The following is a 24143-nucleotide window of genomic DNA, read 5'->3' as shown; positions in this document are numbered from 1 at the left end:
CCAATGACATTCCTCAAAGAGCTAGAAAACAAAAATAATTCAGGAGATCAAATGGATATACAGAAGACCACAACCAGCCAAAACAGTCCTAAAGAGAAAGAACACAGCCGAAGGTATTACAACACCCAATCACTAATTACACCAGAAGACAACAGTAACAAAGATAATATGGTATTGGCACCAAAACAGACATAGAGACCCACAGAGCAGAATAGAGAATGCAGAAATAAATGCACACTTATTTGTCAAATAGGCCAAAAATATTCAGTAGAAAAACATAGCTTATTCAACAAATTGGCTGGCAAAACTAAATATTTACATACAGAAGAATGAAGTTAGATCTATATCACTCTCCAGTACAAATATCAAAATCAAGGTGGATCAGAGACCTCAACCTAAAACCAGAAACAAAGCAAGTCTGAGAGCAAAAAATAGGGAACCTTCTCTACGATACAGGTACAGGTAAGAGCTTTCTGAATAGCACTCCAATAACTAAAGGAGTAACCCTGAGAATCAACAAATGGGCACTACATGAAATTAACAAGTTACACAGAAATCATTAACAAAGCAGACAGCCTGCAGAATGGGGTGAAGCTTTGCCATCAATGATTCACACAGGGGGCTAATTACTTTAATTTACAAAGAAACGTGAAAGTTAAACACCTCCAAAATAAGCGTAACAATCATCATATGCACTAATGAAATGAATAAACAGTCCACCAAAGAAGAAATCAAATGGCCAGTAAATACTTAAAGAAATGTTCCAGATCCCTAGCCATCAAGGATATAAATCAAAACAACTTTGAAAAGCCAACTAACCCCAGTCAGAATGGCTATCATCAAGAAAATAGACATTAACGTGCTGGTGAGGTTGCGGGGAGACGAGAAACCTCATTCACGGCTGGGGGGAGTGCAAAGTAGTACAGCCATTGTGGAGTCAATGGGGAGGTTGCTCAAGAAGCCAGAAACAGACCTCCTGCAGGACCTAGCTCTACCACTGAGGACCACATGCTATTAGAGATTCTTGCCCACCCATGTTTATTGCTGCTGTATTTATGATGGTTGAGAATTAGAATCAGTCTGAATGCTGACCAACAGATGAGTGGACATTGAAGAGGTAGCTCATGTACACAGTGAGATTCTGTTCAGCATTACAAAGAAATAAAATCATTAAAGTTATAGGAAAATGGATGGATTTGGAGAGAATCATATTAAGTAAAGTGACTCATACTCAGAAGGAACAAATGCTGCCCCCCCCCCGACATACAGGGCTTATTGTTTTTTGTTTTTTTTTTAATTATTTATTTATTTATTTGAAGGGACAGACACAGAGAGAAAGATAGATAAAAGGAGAGAGAGAGAATGGGCGCACCAGGGCTTCCAGCCTTTGCAACCGAACTCCAGACGCGTGCGCCCCCTTGTGCATCTGGCTAACATGGGACCTGGGGAACCGAGCCTCGAACCGGGGTCCTTAGGCTTCATAGGCAAGCACTTAACCACTAAGCCATCTCTCTAGCCCCAGGGCTTATTGTTAACATGTGAGGCATGTATCATGGTGAGGGGTGAAAATGGGAATTCAGTCTGTAAAGATAGAACCCTAACCAAAGCTGAAGGTAAAGATGTAACTGGAAAGAGCCAAGGGCGGGAAAATCAAAAGGACGTTATCTGGTATGGAGTGAGGAGAACTGGGGGAAGAAGGAGAGGACAGCAGGACAATAGGAATCAAGAAAACAAAACACAAATTGCTTTGAAAATGCCAGAATGAGTGATCCCTAAATCTCTGTATGCCAACTAAAAATGATAAAATTAAATATTCTCTTCTTTAAAATGAAATAAATAAAGAAGTTGTAAATGAATATGACAATTCACCAAAGCTTTGATAATGTAATTTGTTGTGTCATACCATATAAGAGTACACAAAGTACTTTGAATATGTCTAAGAATTAAGCAGTGCTATTTGACAAGATTGTCATCTTTTAAATAGCAGAATACTAATTTAGTATTTATTTTACTATCTTCATTCCATTACTGTTCCAACTGGAAGGTTCTTGACATGATTTTCAAAGTCACAGAGCACTTCTAATTCATGTCTATGTTACATTTTATTCTTACTTATAAAGCAATGTTCAAGATAAAATGGTCACTAGCTTTGAACTCATCAGTGTTACCTTCACGTTTCCTGACAGCAACTGGTATGTAAGTTGGAAATCACGGTTATTTACCCTGACATCATTTCATTGTCCCAGTGTGACCGCTGCTTGCCTCTTTACAATGACAAGCCTTTCAGGAGAGGACATCCGGGTCACACTTTCCACTGCAAGCCTTGTCAGTGCCATGGCCACTCCAGGAGCTGCCACTACAATAGCTCTGTGGACCCGTTTCCTGAGGAGCACCTGCAAGGGGGAGGAGGAGTGTGTGAGGAGTGCCAGCACCACACCACAGGTAACCCTCCCAGCGAATGGCCGGGCCGCACTCAGGTTCCACGCTCCCATAATTCAGAACATTTTGCACAATGTCCCAGTGCATAATATTCTAAGTTATGCACCTATATTTTATTTAAGAAAGTGCTTTCTTAAGGTTAAATTTAAAAACCAAAGCCGGTTCCTCAGGCATCTGGAGTGATTTGATCAGGTGTCCCCCATAAACTCAGGTGTTCTGAATGCTAGTTACCAGCTGGGAGCAATTTGGGAATGGGGGTCTTCTGGAGCAGTGTGTTGTTGAGGAGGGCTTATGGGTGTTACAGCCAGCTTCCCCTTGCTAGTATTTGGCACACTCTCCTGTTGTTACTGTCCACCTGACGTTTTCTGGGGAATGAAACCAGCCTCTGCTCAGGCCTTCTTTTCCCCTGCCATCATGGAGTTTCCGCTCAAGTCTGTTAGCCAGTTTCTTTTGGTCAGGAATTTTCCCCAGCAATGAGAATGCTAACTGTAACATCACTGACACCTCACAAACTTGTCTGAATAACTTCATCATGTTTAGTTTGATTACCTATATGGATATATGCACAATATGTCCTTAAGTTTGAATACATGAATCCTTGAAATCACTTTCCTATACCATTTTAAAATTCGTAACTCCTTTATGACTGATTTCTCACATGGAGATGTTTACTTCATTCAGATCTGTCATGGAAACTGATAATCTATATTTTAATGCATATTAAGTATAGGAGAAGTTAAACATTCTCTACAGGTTCTGTGATCAAAGAACATTTTGACTAGTCATTAACAATTACTGTTTCCAAAGAGAAAACTGTTAGAAGCAGACATACACAACATCTGTGCATATAAGCTACAATGCAGGTATGCAGATCTTGAAGGATTTCTCTGAAGCACCAGTGGACGAATGACATAATTCCTGGTAACCAACAGTACTGTAAGAGCTGGGTCAGGTGTGGAGGACGTGAAGATGAATAAGACTATGATTTTTTTTTTTTTGCCTTTGAATTATTGTACAGTGGAAAGAGAACAATTGCTAAGTCACTTAAAGGTGCTAAGACAGGGCAAAAACAATGGGGATGAAGCATCCTTTCCAGTCACCAATGCCCTGAGGAAGGGAGGAGAAAGGTACTTTTGTAGCACTGCAGGTCTAAGGCCAGCAAGAAGAGAAATTTAATTAGTCCATAGCTAATGTCGACTAGAATGAAAATATTACTGGGTTATTTATCTAGCTTTCTAATACTGGGCCAAGTTCAGCAACATCTGAGGAGAGTACATGATTTAAATGGGTAAAAGGAGAGCCTTGGGCTTATTTTCATTCATTCCAGTTGTCTTACATGCTAGCCCATTTATTGTTGGAACTCCTTGTGGTATAGTTTTTATTATAAAAATGACAATATAAATTTTCAAATTAACAAATGATGTCACAGTAATGTATCAGAATACACTGAGTAGATCAAACTTTTCTAATATTTATTATAAAGTTCATTTGGTACCTATAAATATAATGAATTTGCATTTTGATATTTTGAAGGTAAAAGTAGCTGAGTACTTTTAAAGTCATGCTAGGGCAGAGCAGATGACTCAGTGGTTAAAAGTTCTTGCTCAACAAACTTGCTGACCCAGAACCCGCAGAAAGCCAGACTCATAATGGCAGATGTGCAGGTAATACCAACACTGCTATGGCAGTGGGACGTGGCATCAAGAAAATCCTGAATCTGAAGGCTAGCCAGCCTGCCCTCCTACTAGGAAAAAACAAGAACCACCCTGTCTCAAACATGGAGGAAGGAAAAGACCAACACCCCAGAGTTGTCCTCTGACCTCCGAACGTATGCCATGGCACACACGTTTACCCACCCCGTGCACATACATGACACAAATCACTTAAAAAAAATCATGCTAATTGTAGAACAATACATCATAGTAGAAGCATTCTATTTTACAAAATTCTCTTCTGGAAAAATATTTCTAATTCAATATGCCTATTTGCTTCTAAGTCTTTAAGTGTTCTTTCCGAGATATGTAGAAACATGTCACGCTGCTTTAGGATAAATAGTCCATTGACATAGTTTTACATTTAGAAACAGATTCTTTAAAATTGTCTGCACCTTTGCAAGCCCAAAGTTTTCCAAGTGTGATATTGTATTGCCTAGCAGATGGGGGTCTGTTGAGGTAAGGCACACTGTGTAACCAGCTCACTGCGTTCCGTGCCTGGGTCACCATGCTGGCAGGCAGAGAGGGAAGGAGACGTGCAGTGGACATCCAGGAAACACAGAATTCCCTCAAAGGAATAGTCCTCAAGTGTGAATCATGCAGCTGACTGAAAAGAACGGGGTGTCCTAACGCACACCTTGTCTCTGACATAGGAAGGAACTGTGAGCAGTGCCAGGATTACTTTTTCCGGCAAGTTGGTGCAGATCCTTCAGCTGTGGATATTTGCATGCCCTGTGACTGCCACCCGGCTGGCTCCAGGAATGGAAGCCTCCTCTGTGACCAGGTGAGTGTGTCAGCCCCTCTCTCTGCCAGAGATTAAGTTGGAAGACACTGGCCCAGCGGAGTTGAAGAGTAAATTTAGCAGGAGGCCCCATGAGAGTGTCCGCATTTAGAAATGGCCATCCTGGGCAGATGCCACATGGCAATCTGATTATCATGAAATACTAATGCTTATCATCCCTGGCCTAAAAGTAAAGATACATTTTACTATTAAGTTTGTAAATGTTAAGAAGAGACAGTGTGTGATAATTCTATATAAACTGGGAAGCAAATTAGATATAAATCTTAAAATTATTTGGGATGAGATTTTTTTAATAAATAATTCATATGTAAGAATATTTTAAATCAAAATTAAGTAGAATAGGGTACTACAGAAGTTATTGATATGAAATTTAAATTGAAGTTCTGGTATCCTTGATTCTCAATCTCTTGTACCAACCTAGCCTTTAACTTGAACTTGCAAATATGCTGGATTTTTTTTCATACTTTAAAAAGGTTTTCCCATTTAATCTCTCTCTCTCAATCTCTCTTTTATAAAAGGGCTAGTTGGGCTGGAGAGAAAGCTTAGCGGTTAAGCGCTTGCCTGTGAACCCTAAGGACCCAGGTTCAAGTCTTGATTATCCAGGACCCATGTTAGCCAGATCAACAAGGGGGCGCACACATCTGGAGTACGTTTGCAGTGGCTGGAAGCCATGGCACGCCCATTCTCTCTCTCTCTCTCTCTCTCTCTCTCTCTCTCTGCTTCTTTCTCTCTCTGTCACTCTCAAATAAAGTAAATAAAAATGAACAACAAAAGAAAATTTAAAGAACAGCCAACTTTTCCTCAAGCCACCATGCCTTCCTTACTATGTATGGACTATGTCTCTTCTTTAAATCTGAATTAAAATTAACTATTGCTTCCTCTAGTTTTTTATTGTTAGACATTTGGTGTTAGCAATGAGAGAAGTAATTAATAGAGAAAACTAGTACCAAAAGTGGTGCTATTGCTATTCTAAACTTGATCATGTGATTTTCAAGCATTTGAAACTAGTCTGTAAGATAAATGTGGAAGAGGGCTAGAGAGCTGTCTTAGTGGTTAAGGTGCATGCCTGCGGAGCCTAAGAACCCAGGATTGATTCTCCAGGTCCCATGTAAGCCAGATGCACATGGTGGCACATGTGTCTGGAGTTCTTTACCGTGGCTAGAGGCCCTGGTGCACCCATTGTCTCCCTCACTCTCTTTCTCTCCGTTTTCTCTCTCTCTTTCATAAATAAATAAAAATGAATCTCAAAAAATTTTTAAAAGAAATGTGGATAAGATTGGAACTTTGGGCAAGACTAAGCTCTACATTGATAAAGGAACATTAAAGGGGTCATACTGGTGAAGATAGGCAGAAGAATGTGAAAAGAAAAGCAAAGACACAGCTCATGAGGTTTCACAAGGGAACAGGACTCTATCACAAACTTGATTGGGTCATTTGTTTTATAGTCCATCAAATAATCTAACTGAATTCAAAAGAAATGGATTAATTTGTTTAGTGGACAAAATTTCAAGTCAGAGTAGAATTCAGACTATGTAATGGTTACTTCTCATTGATATGCATATTGACACAGAGTGATAGAACATAAAAATAGGAAATGATGTTTGTAAAGGAAAGAAGTATAAGGTAGTTTAATGTAATTGTTAAAGAGGTAAGCACCATTAAAGAGAACCACTTTGCTCTGCATTGGGACAATAGGAAAGATGTTCTGAGAACCAGGCCATACTCTTGGAAGTTGTTATCTTTTTTTTTTTTTTAATGCTAGTAATTGTTTTTTACAGTCTGGAGAGAAAGAGAGAGGAAGAAGAAGAGAAAAAGTAGGGTCATACTTGAAATATCAAGGTCCTATTTTCTACTATCCTTTATTGTTTGAATTTCATATTATTTAATAAGAAAGTAAATACCTCAGTAAAAATAGATATAAATTTTCTATAGATATATTTTTGTGCTTGATCAATTTAATTCAGAGGTTTTATACATGACTGTACTATAATTTGACAAGAATCCCTTCCCTTTACCTTCTGTCCTTCCCAGCTCCATAACACTGAGCCCTTCTTTCTAACTATCCCCTCTTCCATGCAGAAGTATTTTTCCATCCATGTCAAAATGTTAAATGAGAAACTCTTGTCTCAAATGATGATAGTATATGCAAATAAATGTGCACATCATTATATAGTTTTCAAATCACAGTGACATTTTGGAAAGGATAGCAAGAATTAGTCAGAGAGCTTTTTTGACTATTTTATTAACATTTTAAAGGTAATATTATTAATAATCATGAAATGAATAATGAGACATTTTACAGTGCTTGAAAATTTTTAAATCTGTTTGAAAACAATTAAATTGATCATGATGGAAACAAAAATAAATAAAAAAAAGGGCTGGTGGGCTGGAGAGATAGCTTAGCAGTTAGTCACTTGCCTGTGAAGCCTAAGGACCCTGGTTTGAGGCTTGATTCCCCAGGAGCCATGCTAGCCAGATACACAAGGGGGTGCACACATATGAAGTTTGTTTACAGTGGCTGCAGGCCCAGGCACACCCATTCTGTCTGTTTGTCTGTCTCTCTCTCTCTCTCTTTCCCCTAACTGCCTCTTTCTCTCTTTGTCTGTCACTCTCAAATAACTAAATGAAAATAAACAATAATAAAAAAAATAATAAAGGGGGCTGGAGACGTGGTTTAACGGTTAAGACACTTACATGCAAAGCTAAAGACCCAGTTTTAATTCCCCAGGACCCATGTAAGCCAGATGTAAGCCAGGTGATGTGTGCATCTGGAATTCATTTGCAGCAGCCAGAGACCCAGGTGCACTCATTTTCTCTCTATATATATCTGCCTCTTTCTCTCTCTCAAATACATATTAAAGTAAAAAAGGTTTCTATTACATCACAATCTTTGACTTACATGAATGGGATCCCACTTAATGTAGGACCATAAATCTACCTCAAGAGAAATAAAAAAATCAATGTATAAGTGGGTTTTTCTCCAGATAAAGATGTTATATTTTGAACCTTTTAATAAATGACAACAGGTAAGGGAAATATCTGAAAAATTAACTAAATGATTATATTGATTGTAATAATTAAGATATCAATAATACATGTTATTTAAGATAGTTGCCAATACAGTGACTGGGTAGATAAGCTAAAATCCAGTTATAGAACAAATTTTCAAGGTTGAGTGTAAATATGATAGGCTTATGCCAAAATATGTTTGTCACATAACTTCCAGCAAAACTCAGAAAGTGCTAGGTGAGGGGGCACATGCCTTTAACGCCAGCATTTGTAAGGCAGGCACAGATGGATTCCAATTTCAAGTTAGTCTGAGTCTATTCCTGGTTGTATAGCAAGAACTTCCTCAATTTTTTTTTTTTTAAAAAGGCTAGAGAGATGGATAAGGGCACCTTCAAAAATTTTAAAAAATAAAAGGCTGGAGAGATGGATAAGGGCACTTTCTTGCAAAGCTGGTAGCACTGGTTTGATTCCTCAGTAGTCCCATAAAGCCAGAGGCACAAAGTGGCACATGCATCTGAGGTTAATTGGCAGTAGCTGGAGGCCCTGAAACACCCATACTCTAGCTATTTCTGCCAGCCTTTCTCTTTTTCTCTCTTAAATAAATAAATAAATAATAAAAAAGCCTGTGTATCAAATAAACTTACAAAATGTAAAAAAATAAGATTATAAAAACTCGTAATTTTTGAATTGCAGAGATGGCTTAGCAGTTAAGGTATTTGCCTACAAAATCTAACAACCCAGTTTTGATCCCCCAGCACCCACATAAGCCAGATGTACAAAGTGGTGCAAGAATCTGGTGTGCCTTTGCAGTGGCTAGATGCCCGGGCATGTCTGTTCTCCCTATCTGCCTGGCTTTCTCTCCTTCAAAATAATTAAATATATAAATAAATCAAAATAAATTTTAAAACATAGTTTTAAAATCCCAATTTTAAAAATAAAGATACAAAATATGACAAAATAAGAATTTTAAAGCCTTTTAGAACAGGAAGAGTGTATGAAGCAGAAGACATTGTGCTCTTCATAGACACTGAGGATTAAAAGAATAACAAAATTTCTAGTATGTAATTGTATGCTGATGAGGGGCTATTTTCTCCAAAAGGTTTCTTTTCCAGTGATGGGGATCAAACCCAGGCCCCTAAGCATGGGAGTCAAATATTGTTCCACTGAGCTGGATCTCAGGCTTGCAGTATTCATATAATTGCATTTATTCAGTAGCAATGCCAGACAGCATCTTCAGATAGCTCATCTTTATGCATTCCTCGTGGATGTCCAGCATGGCTGTCTTTTCTTGTCTTTCAAGTCTCAAGTCAAGAATCAATAGATCTCTGTGTGCTGGCTTTGCTGTTTCCCAGTCACACAACATTTCAGGTCAGTAGCCTTCATATCATCCCATGGCAGTTTATTATAGTCTCTATGAAAATGATTTGTTCTTTTTCTTCTCTCTAACAAAAACCTGTTTCAGTCATACAATACCACACAATGAATATTTATAGGGAATGCTGAATAAACAGAGAGCGCTTTAATCTGAGCACTGTAATTACTTTGTGACATAATTTTTATACCTCCATGGTACACATTTACAGTAATTTGGTACACTTATACACTTTGTAATAACAAACTCGGGGTAATAAGCATTTCTGTCTTAGATCTTAATAATATTTTATGTAATTCCCTTGAAGTAGGGTCTCACTCTAACCCAGACTTCCCTCATACCCATGGTGATCCCCTACTTCAGCCTCCCAAATGCTGGGATTAATGGTGTGCAGCACAGCACCCAGTACAATCGTTTTATCATATGGAAATTCTGCATTCTTATAATAACTTTCAAATGTATCCTAAGTTATTTTTTTAAATTTTTATTAACATTTTCCATGATTATAAAAAATTATCCCATGGTAATACCCTCCCCCCCCACTTTCCCCTTTGAAATTCCATTCTCCATCATATTACCTCCTCATCTCAATCAATGTACTTACATATATACAATACCAACCTATTAAGGACCCTTGTCCCTTCCTTTCTCTTTCTTATATCTCCTTTTTAACTTACTGGCCTCTGCTACTAAGTATTTTCCTTCTCACACAGAATCCCAATCATCTGTAGCTAGGATCCACATATGAGGGAGAACATGTTGCGCTTGGCTTTCTGGGCCTGGGTCACCTCACTTAGTATAATCCTTTCCAGATCTATCCATTTTTCTGCAAATTTCATAACTTCATTTTTCTTTACCACTGAGTAGAAATCCATTGTATAAATGTGCCAAATCTTCATTATCCAATCATCAGTTGAGGGACATCTAGGCTGGTTCCATTTCCCAGCTATTATAACTTGAGCAGCATTAAAAATGGTTGAGCACATACTTGTAAGGAAATGAGATGATTCCTTCAGATATATGCCTAGGAGTGCTATAGCTGGGTCATATGGTAGATCAATCTTTAAATGTTTTAGGAACCTCCACACTGATTTCCACAATGGCTGGACCAGCTAAGTTATTTTAATAAAAACATACCCTACAGTGCTGTAGGTGTAAAGCATCTGATTCTTACTCTCTTGTGACGCAGACACTTTTTAATGAGCTAAAGCACACTTTGCTTTTCCATGCCTTCCTTATTTTACTTAGCATAGCAACCTACACTTCTATCCAGACTGTTAAGGATGTCAAGATTCCATGCTTATTTGTGGCTAAATAATATTTCAGTGTTTGTAAGTACCATATTTGTTTTTTCATTTATCCACGGATGATTGACTTTGTATTTTAGTTATTGGGAATAGTACTCCGGTGAGCATGGCTAGGCTGATCTCATTTTGGTATGTTTACTTCATTTTCTTTGAGTATATATGCAAAAGTAGGGTAGTTGAGTTCTATGGTAGTCCTACTTTCAGTTTCTTAATAGAACCTTTTTTTTTTTTTACACAGTTGTACTAATTTTCATTCCCACCCAAAATTTGCAATAATTTCTTTTTCACTACATCCTGACCGGCATTTGCTGTTCTTGGAGTTTTATAATACCTATTTAAACTAAAGTGAAAGTCAGTTTTTTGTCATTTTGATTCATATTTCTATCATGGTCCTGGTTTTACACCTGTTTGGTCATTGTATTTTCCTTTGAAAATTGTCTAGCTCTGTAGGCCATATCTTAGCTGATTTAAAAGTGTGTTGATTCTCTGATCTTATATTGCTACCTTACAGTTATCACTAAATACTGGACACATGTTTTCCACAGGCTTTGTTTTCATTTTGTTGATTCTTTGTTTTACTCTGCAGAAGCTTTTTTGTTTCCTACTATCTCATTGGCCTACTTCTACTTTTTATGCTCTATCTAAAGTTATCACTTACTCTGATGATGTCTTCAAGTATTTCCCTGGTTTTCTTGAAGTAATTTCACAATAAAGTTTCATATTTAGGTGTTTGGTGTCTGATTAATTTTTAGATGAATTTTAATATGGTGAGAGGAATGTCATAGTATATATATTCTCCAATTACCAGCAAAAAAGTTAGAATATGAAGACTGATTATGTTGGTAATATTTACTTTGTTATGTGGATTTCTGATTCTTTCCATACAGTACCCTCTCGTTTTGATTACTATAGCTTTGTAGCATATATTAAATATGGGTATAGTGATATATCTATCTATTTTTGGTTGTTCCTATAGTTCAGTATTGCTTTGAGTATTCTCAGTATTTTTCTGGCTTCACAGAAAATTTAAGTTTATCATTCTATTTCTGAAAAGAAGGTTTTTAATATTTTCATAGAAACTGTGTTGAGTCTATGAATTGGATAGAATGGTCATTTTAGCAATATTTTTATGACCCATGAGCAAAGGCTGACTTTCCTTTTTGTGTCCTGTGCCTTTTCTCTCATCAAGTTTCTATACTTCTCATTGTACAGCATATTTTTAAATATTTTGTGTCTGTTGGGCATGAAATGGATTTGCTCTTCCATGAAACACTCTCCCAACTGAGCTATTTCAGTTCACTTGGGATTGATTTCTTGATGTCCTTTGGACTTTATTCATTATTGGTGTATAAAAATACTACTGTTTCATGGTGATTTTATATACTGAACTTTGCTGAATTGACTTATAAATTTATAGAAATATTTGGAGGAATTTTTATGCTTTGTCTATATAAAATCATGTCATCTGTAGACATATGTAACTTTTAATTTAAATGCTTTTATTCTTTGTCATTCTTACTCTTGCTGAGATTTCAGTAGTACATTAAATGCATGAGATTGGGGAAAGTGGCCATGCTTGTCTGGTTACCAATCTTAGACAAAATATTTTCAGCTGTCCCTCTTTATGGAGATGATTGCATTCATATCCTGAGTTCTTTTCTCATTTCTTTGCATTGTCTATCTATTTACTATTCATATCCATGTTTCCAGAAGTTCATTATTTTGAATCATCTTCTCAGGTTTTTTTTTTAATTTTTTATTTATTTATTTGAGAGCGACAGACACAGAGAGAAAGACAGATAGAGGGAGAGAGAGAGAATGGGCGTGCCAGGGCTTCCAGCCTCTGCAAACGAACTCCAGACGCATGCGCCCCCTTGTGCATCTGGCTAATGTGGGACCTGGGGAACCGAGCCTCGAACCTGGGTCCTTAGGCTTCACAGGTAAGCGCTTAACCGCTAAGCCATCTCTCCAGCCCATCTTCTCAGGTTTTTAACAGATTTTCTTCACTTGAGATCTATGTCTGGAGACTTACTGTTCTTAAGTGTCATGAGTATTGTCTCTTGTCCCTCTGTACTGATATCTGTTCATCCAGCTTTCTGTGGGCCTCTTCTAAGTTTATTGGTTTTGCTTTTCTACCAGGAAGATAATGTTCCATTAGTTGGGCAGGTACTTCTCATTTGCTTTCAGTGATGCTCAAAAGTGTGGATTCTTTGTGGCTTCATGTTTAATTGATGTCTTCAGAATCTATAAGGATTTCAGACTGTGTTGCCTCATAAAGGTAGTTACATGACTTGTGTTCCAAAGTATTCAAGGCCTGGGTCTGTGCTGTTAGGCTCTGCTGCCTCTTCAGTTCATATTAAAAGCTTCTCCTCGCCACGCTAGGTGTGGAGAAGTCCATCCTCAAGTACCCCTGGGAAAAACCTGTTGATACCAAGGCATGTGGCATGATTAGTCACGGTTCCTGAGCCAAAGGCTGTAAAGAGACCTTTCAGGCCTCACCAGGATAAATGTGGGATCTTCTTAAGTCTATAGCACCAGCATGTTCAACTCTCTAGAGCCACATAATGGAATGGACTTGAGATTTTCCAGCACTAAGGAGACCTTGTCTAAGGCTCATGAAGTCACTGTGCACATATTTAAGGTTTTAGTGTCTCTAGCTACTGGCTTGGAGCTGTGTGAGCACAAAGGATGTTCTTTTTTGGTATTAAAATGATTATCATACGTGGCATCTTTTGAAACCAGCAGTATCCTATATTTGTAAACGGTGAATAAGACCTTGTATTTAAACCCAAGTGTGTGTTCAGGCAAGGCTTTTGCTGGGAACAATGTTAGTCATGACCTGCTTATATAGTTCATAGAGAACACTTTGAGAGGTCCTTTAACTTGAGTCTGAGTGGTTCTTGTACTTTTGGTCCTGACATCTTCAGTCTTGGATCATCAGGACATAGATTAGGATGTCCCTATGTCTTATAAGGAATCTGGTCATTAGTCTCATGACCTTGGAATTTGTTTCTTGATATGTTGAACATGAAAGAGACCTTCTCCTGTTATACAAAGATAGCTTATCTGATACTGGTCCTTTCTGAATCAGCAGTAGCTATCCCATTGTTGAGCGTTATGAAGGAGACATATGCTAGTTTGCGATGCATGAGTGCAGATGATGCCAAGGATTTGAAACACCAGAAGTGGTGTGCACAAAGCTGTGATGGCTGGGCTTTCCCATGCTCCTTATGGACAGGTGGGCATAGGTGAAACCAAGGTATGTACCAGTCCAGTGAGGTGGGTTTGGGCTGGGTTGAGACCTTCCCTACTTCCTGAGATACTTTATCATGTGGACACTTGAAGTGACTGGTCCTGAAGCTATGGGACACAATTAGGGTCTCTTCTACCTAATGAGTTGGGCACCGCTCAGGCTTCTAGAAGCACCAAGGAGTAGCTGTAAGCCCATAGTCACAATAATCCTTAGCTGTGGCTGCCTTAGCAGACTGGATTCTGCAGATTGATCAAGACCCCTTCTTTAAAGTAGAACAATTACTATTAATCTCGCCAGCTCCCCGTTGTGGGTAAAAGCCTGCGAAGACTGTGGACTTCTCCAGCACATATGCCTGCCAGTGTACAGCTGCCATTCAGAGTGTTGGTACATCCCTCTTATTTTCTCCTGAAGTATGGATTCTCTGCCTGAAAGAAGCTAGGTTGAGGCTGCAAGTTGCTTCATTCTTTGTTTTATCTAGGTACATTTTGACATTCTAATGTTGTTTATTGCCCCTGTTACTTCTTTACTGATTAACAGAATTCATCGTTAATCACTCTCCGAAACATACAATTTTGCTGTTCTCATTTTTATCCTTTTCTGTGGCTGTCTCAGGACCCAGATTCTCTGGGCATGTGAGAGATTATCTTGATTAGCCTACATACAGTGAGCAGACTCACCTTATCTACAAGGAAGCACCATTCTATGGTCTGGGGTCGTGGACTGTATTCAAAGGAGAGGGATGGCTAAGCAGCAGCATTCTTCACTCTGCTTTATTCCTGCTGACAAAACGAGGCAAGGTGATGCTAACTACCTGCTCTAGCCAGCTTGCCCTGCTATGTTGTACTCTATCCTCCAAAGCTGAATGCCAAAATAAATTAGTTAATTCTCTAAACTGCTATGGTCAGAAATTTTGTCCCAGCCACTGTAAAGGACCTGATACACAAGGCATCTTTATTTAACCCTGTTGCCCCAACTATGTCACAGATGGCTATTTAGAGGGATCATTAAAAAAAATCTCAGCATGCTATATAAAATTATCACTTGAACACATATTTATCCTCAAAATTTCAAGGCCATGTTACTTTGGAACATACTAATGGAAGTCTATGTCGTCACTCAATTCATTTAGCTGTGGGAGTCCAAATGAATTCACATGCAATCTATACAATTCAGACATGTAAAACATTAAAACCTGACTTTCCTGAAGATGAATGTGTGTTCAAAGACCATTTAAAAGGACTAGAAGGGGCTGGAGAGATGGCTTAGCAGTTAAGCACTTGCCTATGTAGCCTGAGGATCCCGGTTTGAGGCTCGATTCCCCAGGATCCAGGTTAGCCAGATGCACAAGGGGGCGCACACATCTGGAGTCCGTTTGCAGTGGCTGGAGGCCCTGGTGTGCCCATTCTCTCTCTCTCTCTATCTGCCTCTTGCTCTCTCTGTCTGTTGCTCTCAAATAAATAATTTTTAAAAAAAAATTAAAAATATAGAAAGACTGGTAGACAGTTTGTGGGTAACTGTTCATTTACAAATATTTAATAATAATATCAAAGAATAAAACAGTCTACGCTTTAAACTGGACAAACATTCACTCTAATCTTCTCTTACAAGTCACAATGTCTTCTCCAGTTCATGTTACCACCCTATCCCTTACTTCTCATGTGGTAGGTCTGATACATGGCTGGGATTATGGAAGAGGAATGCAAGGCATCAGCATTTGAGAGGACTATGGTTTCAGCTCCTGATGTCCTTAGCTCATACAGGCACCCTCTGAGATCTCCTTCAAATAAAGCCATCATACCCCTTCTCTGCAAGGGCAGATCAATATACTAAGTGTTTTTATTCCAAAAATGTAATAATAACTTTATTTGCAATCAAACAGCATTTTTAAAATTGTATTTCAAATCTAAAACATGGGAATAATATGCTAAAGTAAAATCTGGTGAAAAGGATGAAAATAACTTAACAGGTGGAGAATTATTTTGTGTTCATGGATTGAAAGACCAAACCAAGTTAACATAAAGAGTTTTATACAATATTTTATAATTTTTTGTGAGAAAGAAGGGAGTGGGGAATTGGGACACCAGGTCCCCCAGCCACTGCAATCAAACTCCAGACACATGTGTTATCTTGTACATATGTTTAACCTTGTACATTTGCAATGTATTGTGCATCTGGCTTACATGGGATCTGGATAGTCAAACATGGGTCCTTGGGCTTTGTAGGCAAGTGCCTTAGCTGCTAAGCTATCTCCTTAGCCTTTTTATATAATTCTTTTTAAATTAGTATCCTAGAAGATCATTTTGGGTGTGGTCTTGGGGACTGAAGCTAGGGCTTCACATACTCATGCAATGAGAACCGAGATAAACTATATCATGTATTGTGTAGAAATATTGTATCGATATTGCTGTACTCAACTGATATAAAATTTTCTAAAAGTTTTATTTTCAGTTTTAATAGGAGAATAGAATGCATGCTCAAAAAGTTTTCAACAATGTCAGGGCTATAAACTATAAAACTGAACTCAAGGACATTTTTCACATTCATGCAGTTGTGATCCTTAATAATATTTGGGAATATACAAGGAAATTAGGCAGTAGTTCAAGTCTCATTTTGTTATAATAATTTAGGAATCCCGCCAGCCCTAAATTGCCTCCATAGCTGTGCTATGCTCTGTGTTCTGCAAGGAAGCTTTCTCTTTGGCACTTGTCGTTTGAAACTTAGTCTGATCCCATAAGATATGTCATGTTGTCTTTTTCTCCCATAAGAAATAATGCAGTTCTTTTCTTGTCTGAATGCCAAGATGTTGTGAATACTATGAAGCAATGCTACTAGCCTCTGAATCTTGAAGGCCCTCAAGCCAAAGTCAAGACAGAGAAACATCTAAAGCACATATTAACAGGGGATTAAAACAAAGAGTTGTTACTATCAAGAAGGTCTTAAAGGTTCCATAGCTTTCCCAAACAGTGCCACTGGCTGGGAACCAAATGTTCAAGCACATGAGCCTGGGAGCACATTTCAAATTCAAACCACAACAGTGGCATAGTTATGAATGTATCCATTGTATTCAGTATCTATTGAGTATACTGTGCTTCAAAGAAGTTGTACAACAAATCTGTGATGACATAATTAATAATAATATATTTATTTCCAAAGCTTGGGTACAACTTTAGGTTGAAGACACAGGGATCTTATCTAAACATGTGACCTAAACATGTGGCCACATCACTGTTTTTGTTGCCTACTTAGACAATAGAAAATTTGAAAGGAAATCATATATATTTCTTAAGTATACATCCAGTCCTATAATTTATACCAATGTATATATTATCTATTCATTCATCCCAAAATGTTCTTTTACAAATGCCTCAATATTTAGGAACCAATGTGCACATTGTTTAGTGGCAAATTGGAAACAATGTCATCCTGACATGGAGGCTTAGTTGGTGTTCATATATGACCCTTTGTGCTCAGTGTATGCTAATAATTTAATATATTAACTTACAAATACCAAGAAAAATTGTCTACTTTGTAAAGATATTTCAATTTCTTGATTTATCTTCATCTATATTACTTTATATCCTACTCTTATAAATGGAATGAACATTTTAACTTGTCCATTTGATTAAGATGATATTAACTAGAATTTCTATGTAAGTTGGTGGCAAATTTTATTATTTTTGCTAAGATACAAGAAAATTGCAAAATTAAATTAGTTAACTTTCCTCAAAGTATATTTTTCATGCAGCATTACAGATATTGAAGATATATATCTTCATGAGAGAAATAGAGGCTCTTATAAGATCTCATATTTTTAAAGTGAAACTGTTCTTTTGTGCAAACTACTATGTTAATTTTTAAATAAATTCCAAGACCATACTGAAACACTGTGCCATTCAGATGGTGTTAATGAAATAAGTACTCAAAGTTAAATTGGTGACATATATTACATGCATTGTTTACAAGCTGTACTTTGAAATCTGAGTGAAATCAACTTAAACTAGCACAAAAGAAAATATAAGATGAAGTAATAAGAAATTATATCCCTTTGAGAAATAAGGGGCTATAAATACATTGCTTCTACTTAAAATTTTTCAAGTATATAAGCAGTGCTGGGAAGGTCAGCTGTAGGGGGCCTCTTTGAATGCTTCCCATCCTGAACCATGGAGGTGGAGAAGAACACACTGGTCCTTCACGTGGGCTTCAGAGTTTCATCTCCTAGCACCTGCCTCAGGCATTAGGATGGGGGAGTTTAGAAAGCAGTTTCTTGGAAATGCCTTTGGATGGGGGAAGGGAATTCTACAACTCTACCAGCCTGACAAATGACTGGTTTTCTGGGAGGGAAAAGGAAAGGCATCTTGGTTTTACACGAACATGGAAGCTTTTCTTCTTGAATGAAAACATTCAGCAGTTGAGCAAAATGACAAAGTGCAACATCACAAAGAGTAACATGGAAACAAGGGCTGTGATGTTCAGTATTCAAGCAGCTTTCTCTGGCAGGTCACGTTTACATATGACGGTTTCTACTGCACATTCATTTATTTATTTTTGAAGTAGAATGTGTACCCTTCGAAGTCAGTCTGTTCATTAATGTGGAGTCTTCTCTACAGAGGTGGAAGGTGAAGGAAAGCAGACATTGTAGCTTTCTTGGCTATATGAAGTCACTCTCAGGAGCCAGCTCCATGGCTGAGCAGGTCCTTGATAGGAGGAGAATGCTGTCTAGAAGTAACTATATAATTTTCCTTATAAGCCTCAGTAGTAATGTACTTGAAAAGATAGATCATCTGTGCTTTAAAATAGTATTATTGAAATTAGACTCTGTACAGCATTTAATGTGATAGGGTAGATAGTATGAATAATATGGGCCTGACTTAGAAAGACTGTTACTTTCATGGTAAAGTGATGCCCCTCACAGTAACTGGATGTTTGATCAAGAAAACATGGGCAGCTGGGCGTGGTGGCACATGCTTTTAATCCCAGCACTCGGGAGGCAGAGGTAGGAGGATTGCCAGGAGTTTGAGGCCACCCTGAGATAGTGAATTCCAGATCAGCCTGGGCTAGAGTAAGACCATACCTCGAAAAACAAAAACAAAAACAAAAACAAAAAAAAAAGAAAGAAAACATGGGAGATAGGGTCCTGGGAATTAATTATGACAGCAGCCAAATAAGTTCCCATCACTTAAGTTAACATTAGCCAATGATATTGCTCATGAAATCACCTATAAGGCTTTTGCAGAAGCATGATTCCTGGACTTGACATTTTAATTTTTCATGTCTGGGTTATTTAGTTGTGTACAGATGAAGGACAAAACTTCTAAACAGAAGGGCATATTTAATATAGATTTATATGCTGTTTTCTTCAGTATCTAAATATGCCACATATATTTGAGAAAAAGAAATAACCATAAATGTATCACAGTATCTTTTTAATTGAAGGGAGAACCATTTGGGACAAATATTCCCAAAGGGACCTTCTTGGGGTGAGAACTATCAGTTAACAACAAATAAGGAAAAGTTATGATTTCTAGGCTAGGCGTTGTGATCTGCACCAGCACGTGGAAGGTTGAAACAGGATCAATCAGAAGATTCTTAGCTACATAGAAAGTTTCAGGTAAGCCTGAGTTACATGTGGCTGTGTCACAGAAGCAATAATAATTATAATTATTAATAATATAATACAATTTTGACATCTATAATCTCTATAGTATTTTACACTCTCTCTTAAACAGATTTCTAGTAATATGTTAATGATAAGAGGTGATGGAACCTTGAAGTCATAGGGCCTGTTGTAGGTCTTTTTTCTTTCTTATCTGCTCTGTCAGGCTTACTGCCTGACTGTGTGAGTTCTTCAGCTTGTCCACACACCTGTCACTTTGATGCCATCTGCCATGAGGTCCTCTGGAGCCAGCACTGGTGCAGTGCTCCTGAACATGCAGGACTACAAGCCAAGTAAACCTCTTTCCTGACCAAGTGCCAACCTCATGTCAAAGCCCACTGGTCTCCTTCTGAAGCTCCTCCTGTCTTTCACTACCTAGCAGAAAGTTGCATTGGCAATATGTGAGAAAACTGCAAGCCCAAGCTCTGTTTCCACTCATCTTTCTGAGCTATGAGTCCTTCTGTTTCTCCTTACTTGTCCATTTGCCTCATCATGGTGCCTGCCCTGTGTACTTTTCACCTATGCTCCATAGTATGTTATTGCACCACTACACAGTTTCCTACACACTCTCCAACACTAGCTCTTTTCTGGGAAATTAAGTTTGGCAGGGTCTCCATAAGTATTTCTCTGTCTTTAATAGGTGTTCTGAGTCAATATCTTGCTACATATCCCAGAAAAATCTTGAAGTCACAATCTTTATGACTCCACTTCTTAAGGGCTATAATTATAGGTGTGCACAGCTCACTGAGTGTTTCTTAAGAATCTGTAAGGGAAGGCTCAAAGGGCAAGTGAAGTTGAAAGAAAAAGATTGCCAACCAGTAGCAGCCCATATTGGAGAGGCAGACTGTTTCAGAACAAGGGGATGATAAGAAACAAAAAGATAATAGACTAAATGCAAAATAACTAGAAAAATAGGGATTATAGAAAAAATAAGAGGTAATTAGCCAAAGAGAAATTAATCAATGAATAGTAAATATGAATAAGCTATCTAGCTGATCCTTTAATAAGACTGATAGCATTGATGAACTGATCCAATACAAGGAGAAACTATAAATTACCAACATTAGACTTCCTAAAATACATTATCATGCATTCCATCAAAAGTGTAATAACAATATTACAAACAAATCTCTGTACATGAATTTGACTTCTAAAATAAAATGGGCGGATGAACACAAAGTATTAAATACAAATAGTACAGTAATATAGACCTAAGGAAAAGAATATCTAATAAAGCCATTAATTTGTAAGAGAACATGAAGGAAAGATGGAAGGGAAGCGGGAGGGAAAAGAAGCAAGAGTGAGAGAAGAAGAGAGAAGAGGTGAGGAGAAGAAGTAAAAGAGGGACCATGAACAAACTAACCAGCTGTGAACAAGAAACATTTTATACCAAGTTTCCCTCACGGGCTTGTACTCCAACAGCATACCAAGAACGAATCATATTAAAAAATATTTTTCTCACATTGACATTTAAAAACAACTGTCCAGCTCCTGTAGTGAGGGTCTCTCCTTATAATCCCATGAACTGGCAAAGCATTAAAAATCTATATAAAGTTTTCCATATGAAAATAGTTATAAAATTACTTAAAGTAATGACAAAACTTAATCTTCAGTATATACTAGGATAATGCATCATAACTTGTTGGCATATATTATGGGAATTCAGTTACTTTATTATTTGAAATTCACTTGAATCAACATAATAATTATGCTTTTAATGGATATAATTAATTAGTACACTTTATGTTTTAATCCATATAAAGTAATTAAAGATAAATCCTACCTAATCACCTCAATACATACAGAAAACTTATGTTTACCATTACTTGGAATTTTTTAAAATTTTTTAAGATGTCACCAAATAGATATTTTATTATTACTAGCCTGCTAACATATCATGCCAGGCACTCACAATAGCTAACTCATTAATTTTAAGAGCCAGAAGTATTGTTAAACGAGTAGTTGAAATAATGACTTAGCATCTATCAAACTCCTACTACTAGCTGGGCATGGTGGCACACTCCTTTAATCCCCACACTTGGGAGGCAGAGGTAGAAGGATCGCTGCCCAAGGCCACCCTGAGAGTACATAGTTAATTCTATGTCAGCCTGTACTAGAGTGAAACCCTACTCAAACAAACAAACAAACAAATAAAAAAGACCTGCTACTACTTAGCCCACACACTACTCTCTGAACCTTGATGTTACTTTTTTTATTTTGTTAAATAGAAACTTTATGGACACATTATGTGTTGGTACCATCATTTCCTTTCCTCCCTGTCACCATTCTGCTAAGGGCCCTCCTCAATAAGATTCACCATGGGGTTGTGTGTTATGAGAAGTGAGTAGTGGTCAGTCATTGAAAGGCCAAAGCTTCTGGAAAGTCCCTTCCACTCTGTGGGTTTTACAACTTTCTTTCCCCTCTTCCACCAATTTCCCTGAGATGTGGTGGGTGTGTTTTAAGTCTACCTTAATGTTGAGCTCTTAGAAGCTTCTTGATTTCTACTTTGGTATTTCTTGAGTGTCTGCAGTATCTGTTTCCATCACCCTGGTAGTGTGTCAGGCTCTCAAATGGAAGCAGCACTCTTGCTCATCTTGCTGACACCTCTGTGGTTTCATCAGGGCTCTGGCTGATGCACAAGGATTCTAGGTTCTCACTGCCTTACTGTACACTTGTAGGGTCCAAGCAGCTCCACATCACTATTAGGGGAGCCAGTGTCCAGGGGACCAGGAGCCCAGGCTTACTTAAACTATACACACGCAGTGCCCCAGAAATACCACATCAATCCAGAAAAAGCTTTACAGAGTACCCTGAATGCTTTCAGGACAAATTCTGTCTCCATACTCACATCAAAACTTCCTCACACTGAACCATCTGTCTGAAATTGAACAATAGAGTTCATAATAAATATTAAATGTTTTCTACCTATGATGAATATCTAAGGATATTTGCTCAATAGCACAGGTCAAATACAGAACATACAGAAAATTAAATTCTTAATATTTATAAGAATGAAATAAAGCGATTATTTAAAGAAAGTATTGTGGGAAAGGCTGGCACAGAAGTTGCTTCGTAGGCATCAAGACCCTTCTCCAGGTTGTCACTCTCCATTACCATAGTGGTCCTTCATGAAGCCCTTTAAACCCAAACATTAGCCTCATGAGAACAGTGTCTCAGTGTAGAAAGAAGCTGCAGGTTCAAACTCAGACCGACCTTCCCTGTCAGGTGCTCGGGCTCTTACAGTGGTGTATCAAGAATGTCTTCCAAGGCCGTAGAGGCCACATCTTGGCATTGTGGGTGCACTGGTAAAGGAGTGGAGGGACGGCTCTTGGGTAATTCTGAGTGCAGACATTGTGATGGTGACACTTGATTGTCAATTCTACAGGATTTGGAATCAATCACCTAGGAAATCCTAGGAGAGTGAAAGGAAACTGACCTGATAGCAACTTGTCTAATGATGTTGTAGAGAGGCACATGCTCAGAGATGTCTTTCCATCTGTAGTTTCTGGGACATGGTGGAAATCCTGAAGGAAAAGGTAGTTCCGTTTAGGAGGGTTATTACAGTAGCGATAATTTATAAACCTGCAGGGTAAGGACCACGAGGCTCTTATGATCAACCCTTCTTTATTGACAACTCATTAATTACCTCATTGGCATTTAGTGATTTCTTCAAGAATATGTCATTTGTAGAACATTCCATTTCCTTGCCAACAGCCAAGTGAGTGTTCATGATGATATTTGTGTTTGCTATATTAAAGGACTATGTCATATTACTTAAAGAATAGTGAGAGAAAACAAGGACTAAAACTATGTTCACTTAACTATTCTTGAAATCATGCTTCATGAGTTCTTCAAGCACAGGCCCACTATGTTCTCACATATGGAATCATGTATGGGTATTTAATACTTTCGATTGTCCAGGAGAATCCCATCTGTGAATGCAAAGGACACATGAGAGCCACCCAGGATAATTTTTACAACACTTTACTCTTTCTTTTCATCTGCCACTAATATTCTTTCCAGTTGCCACTCAAATGTGTATGCCCATCATTGCCACATAGCCTGGGACAGCTGACTTGACCTCTCTTGTCCAGAGCTGGACATGTACTGGGTGTGATCATAAGGCGATATGTTGACACTAGTAACCAATAACAATGACATCAGAATTCACAAACTCTCACCTGCACTTCAGGACTGGTTCTTCCAGTGTGATTTGAGCTCATGACAGAGGCAGGCATGGCCTCCACTTTCCTTTGCCCTATTGTCTCCATGTTGCTGCAGCTGGAGTTGTAGCCTGTCAGACGTGGAAAATTCATCACAGGGGATATGAGCATAGATTTGCAAATAGCTAACAAAAACTTCTTTCTCAGTAGATGACATTTGCGGCTAGTCCTGAAGAAGATTAGTTAGGTGTGTGGAAATATGCTAAAGGAGAGGAAAACAAAGGTTTCAGCTTTCCAAACCTTAAATACAGGTGGATACATATGTGATGTGTTTATGGAACAGAAATGATACAATGTAGGTGAAGGAGGAGAATGAGCAAAACATGGAACATGCCAGGTCCTCATGGTCCTGAGCAGGCTGCCAATGTCTATA

General features: G+C 38.1%; 1 protein-coding gene across 1 annotated transcript in view; it reads left to right on the top strand.

Annotated features, from left to right (window-relative positions):
- Nucleotides 1–24143, top strand: part of Ush2a (usherin) — a 755222-nt gene that overhangs the window by 114001 nt on the left and 617078 nt on the right. The window contains exons 9-10 of the mRNA XM_004672003.2: nucleotides 2247–2442; nucleotides 4805–4935. Coding sequence (XP_004672060.2) covers nucleotides 2247–2442; nucleotides 4805–4935 — 327 coding nt within the window. The remainder of the gene's footprint in view (nucleotides 1–2246; nucleotides 2443–4804; nucleotides 4936–24143) is intronic.

Source organism: Jaculus jaculus, chromosome 1 (assembly GCF_020740685.1).
Source record: "Jaculus jaculus isolate mJacJac1 chromosome 1, mJacJac1.mat.Y.cur, whole genome shotgun sequence".
In the NCBI taxonomy this organism is placed as follows: domain Eukaryota; kingdom Metazoa; phylum Chordata; class Mammalia; order Rodentia; family Dipodidae; genus Jaculus; species Jaculus jaculus.
Note: the sequence above shows the minus strand (reverse complement) of the source record. Positions and strands in the feature narration are given on the sequence as shown.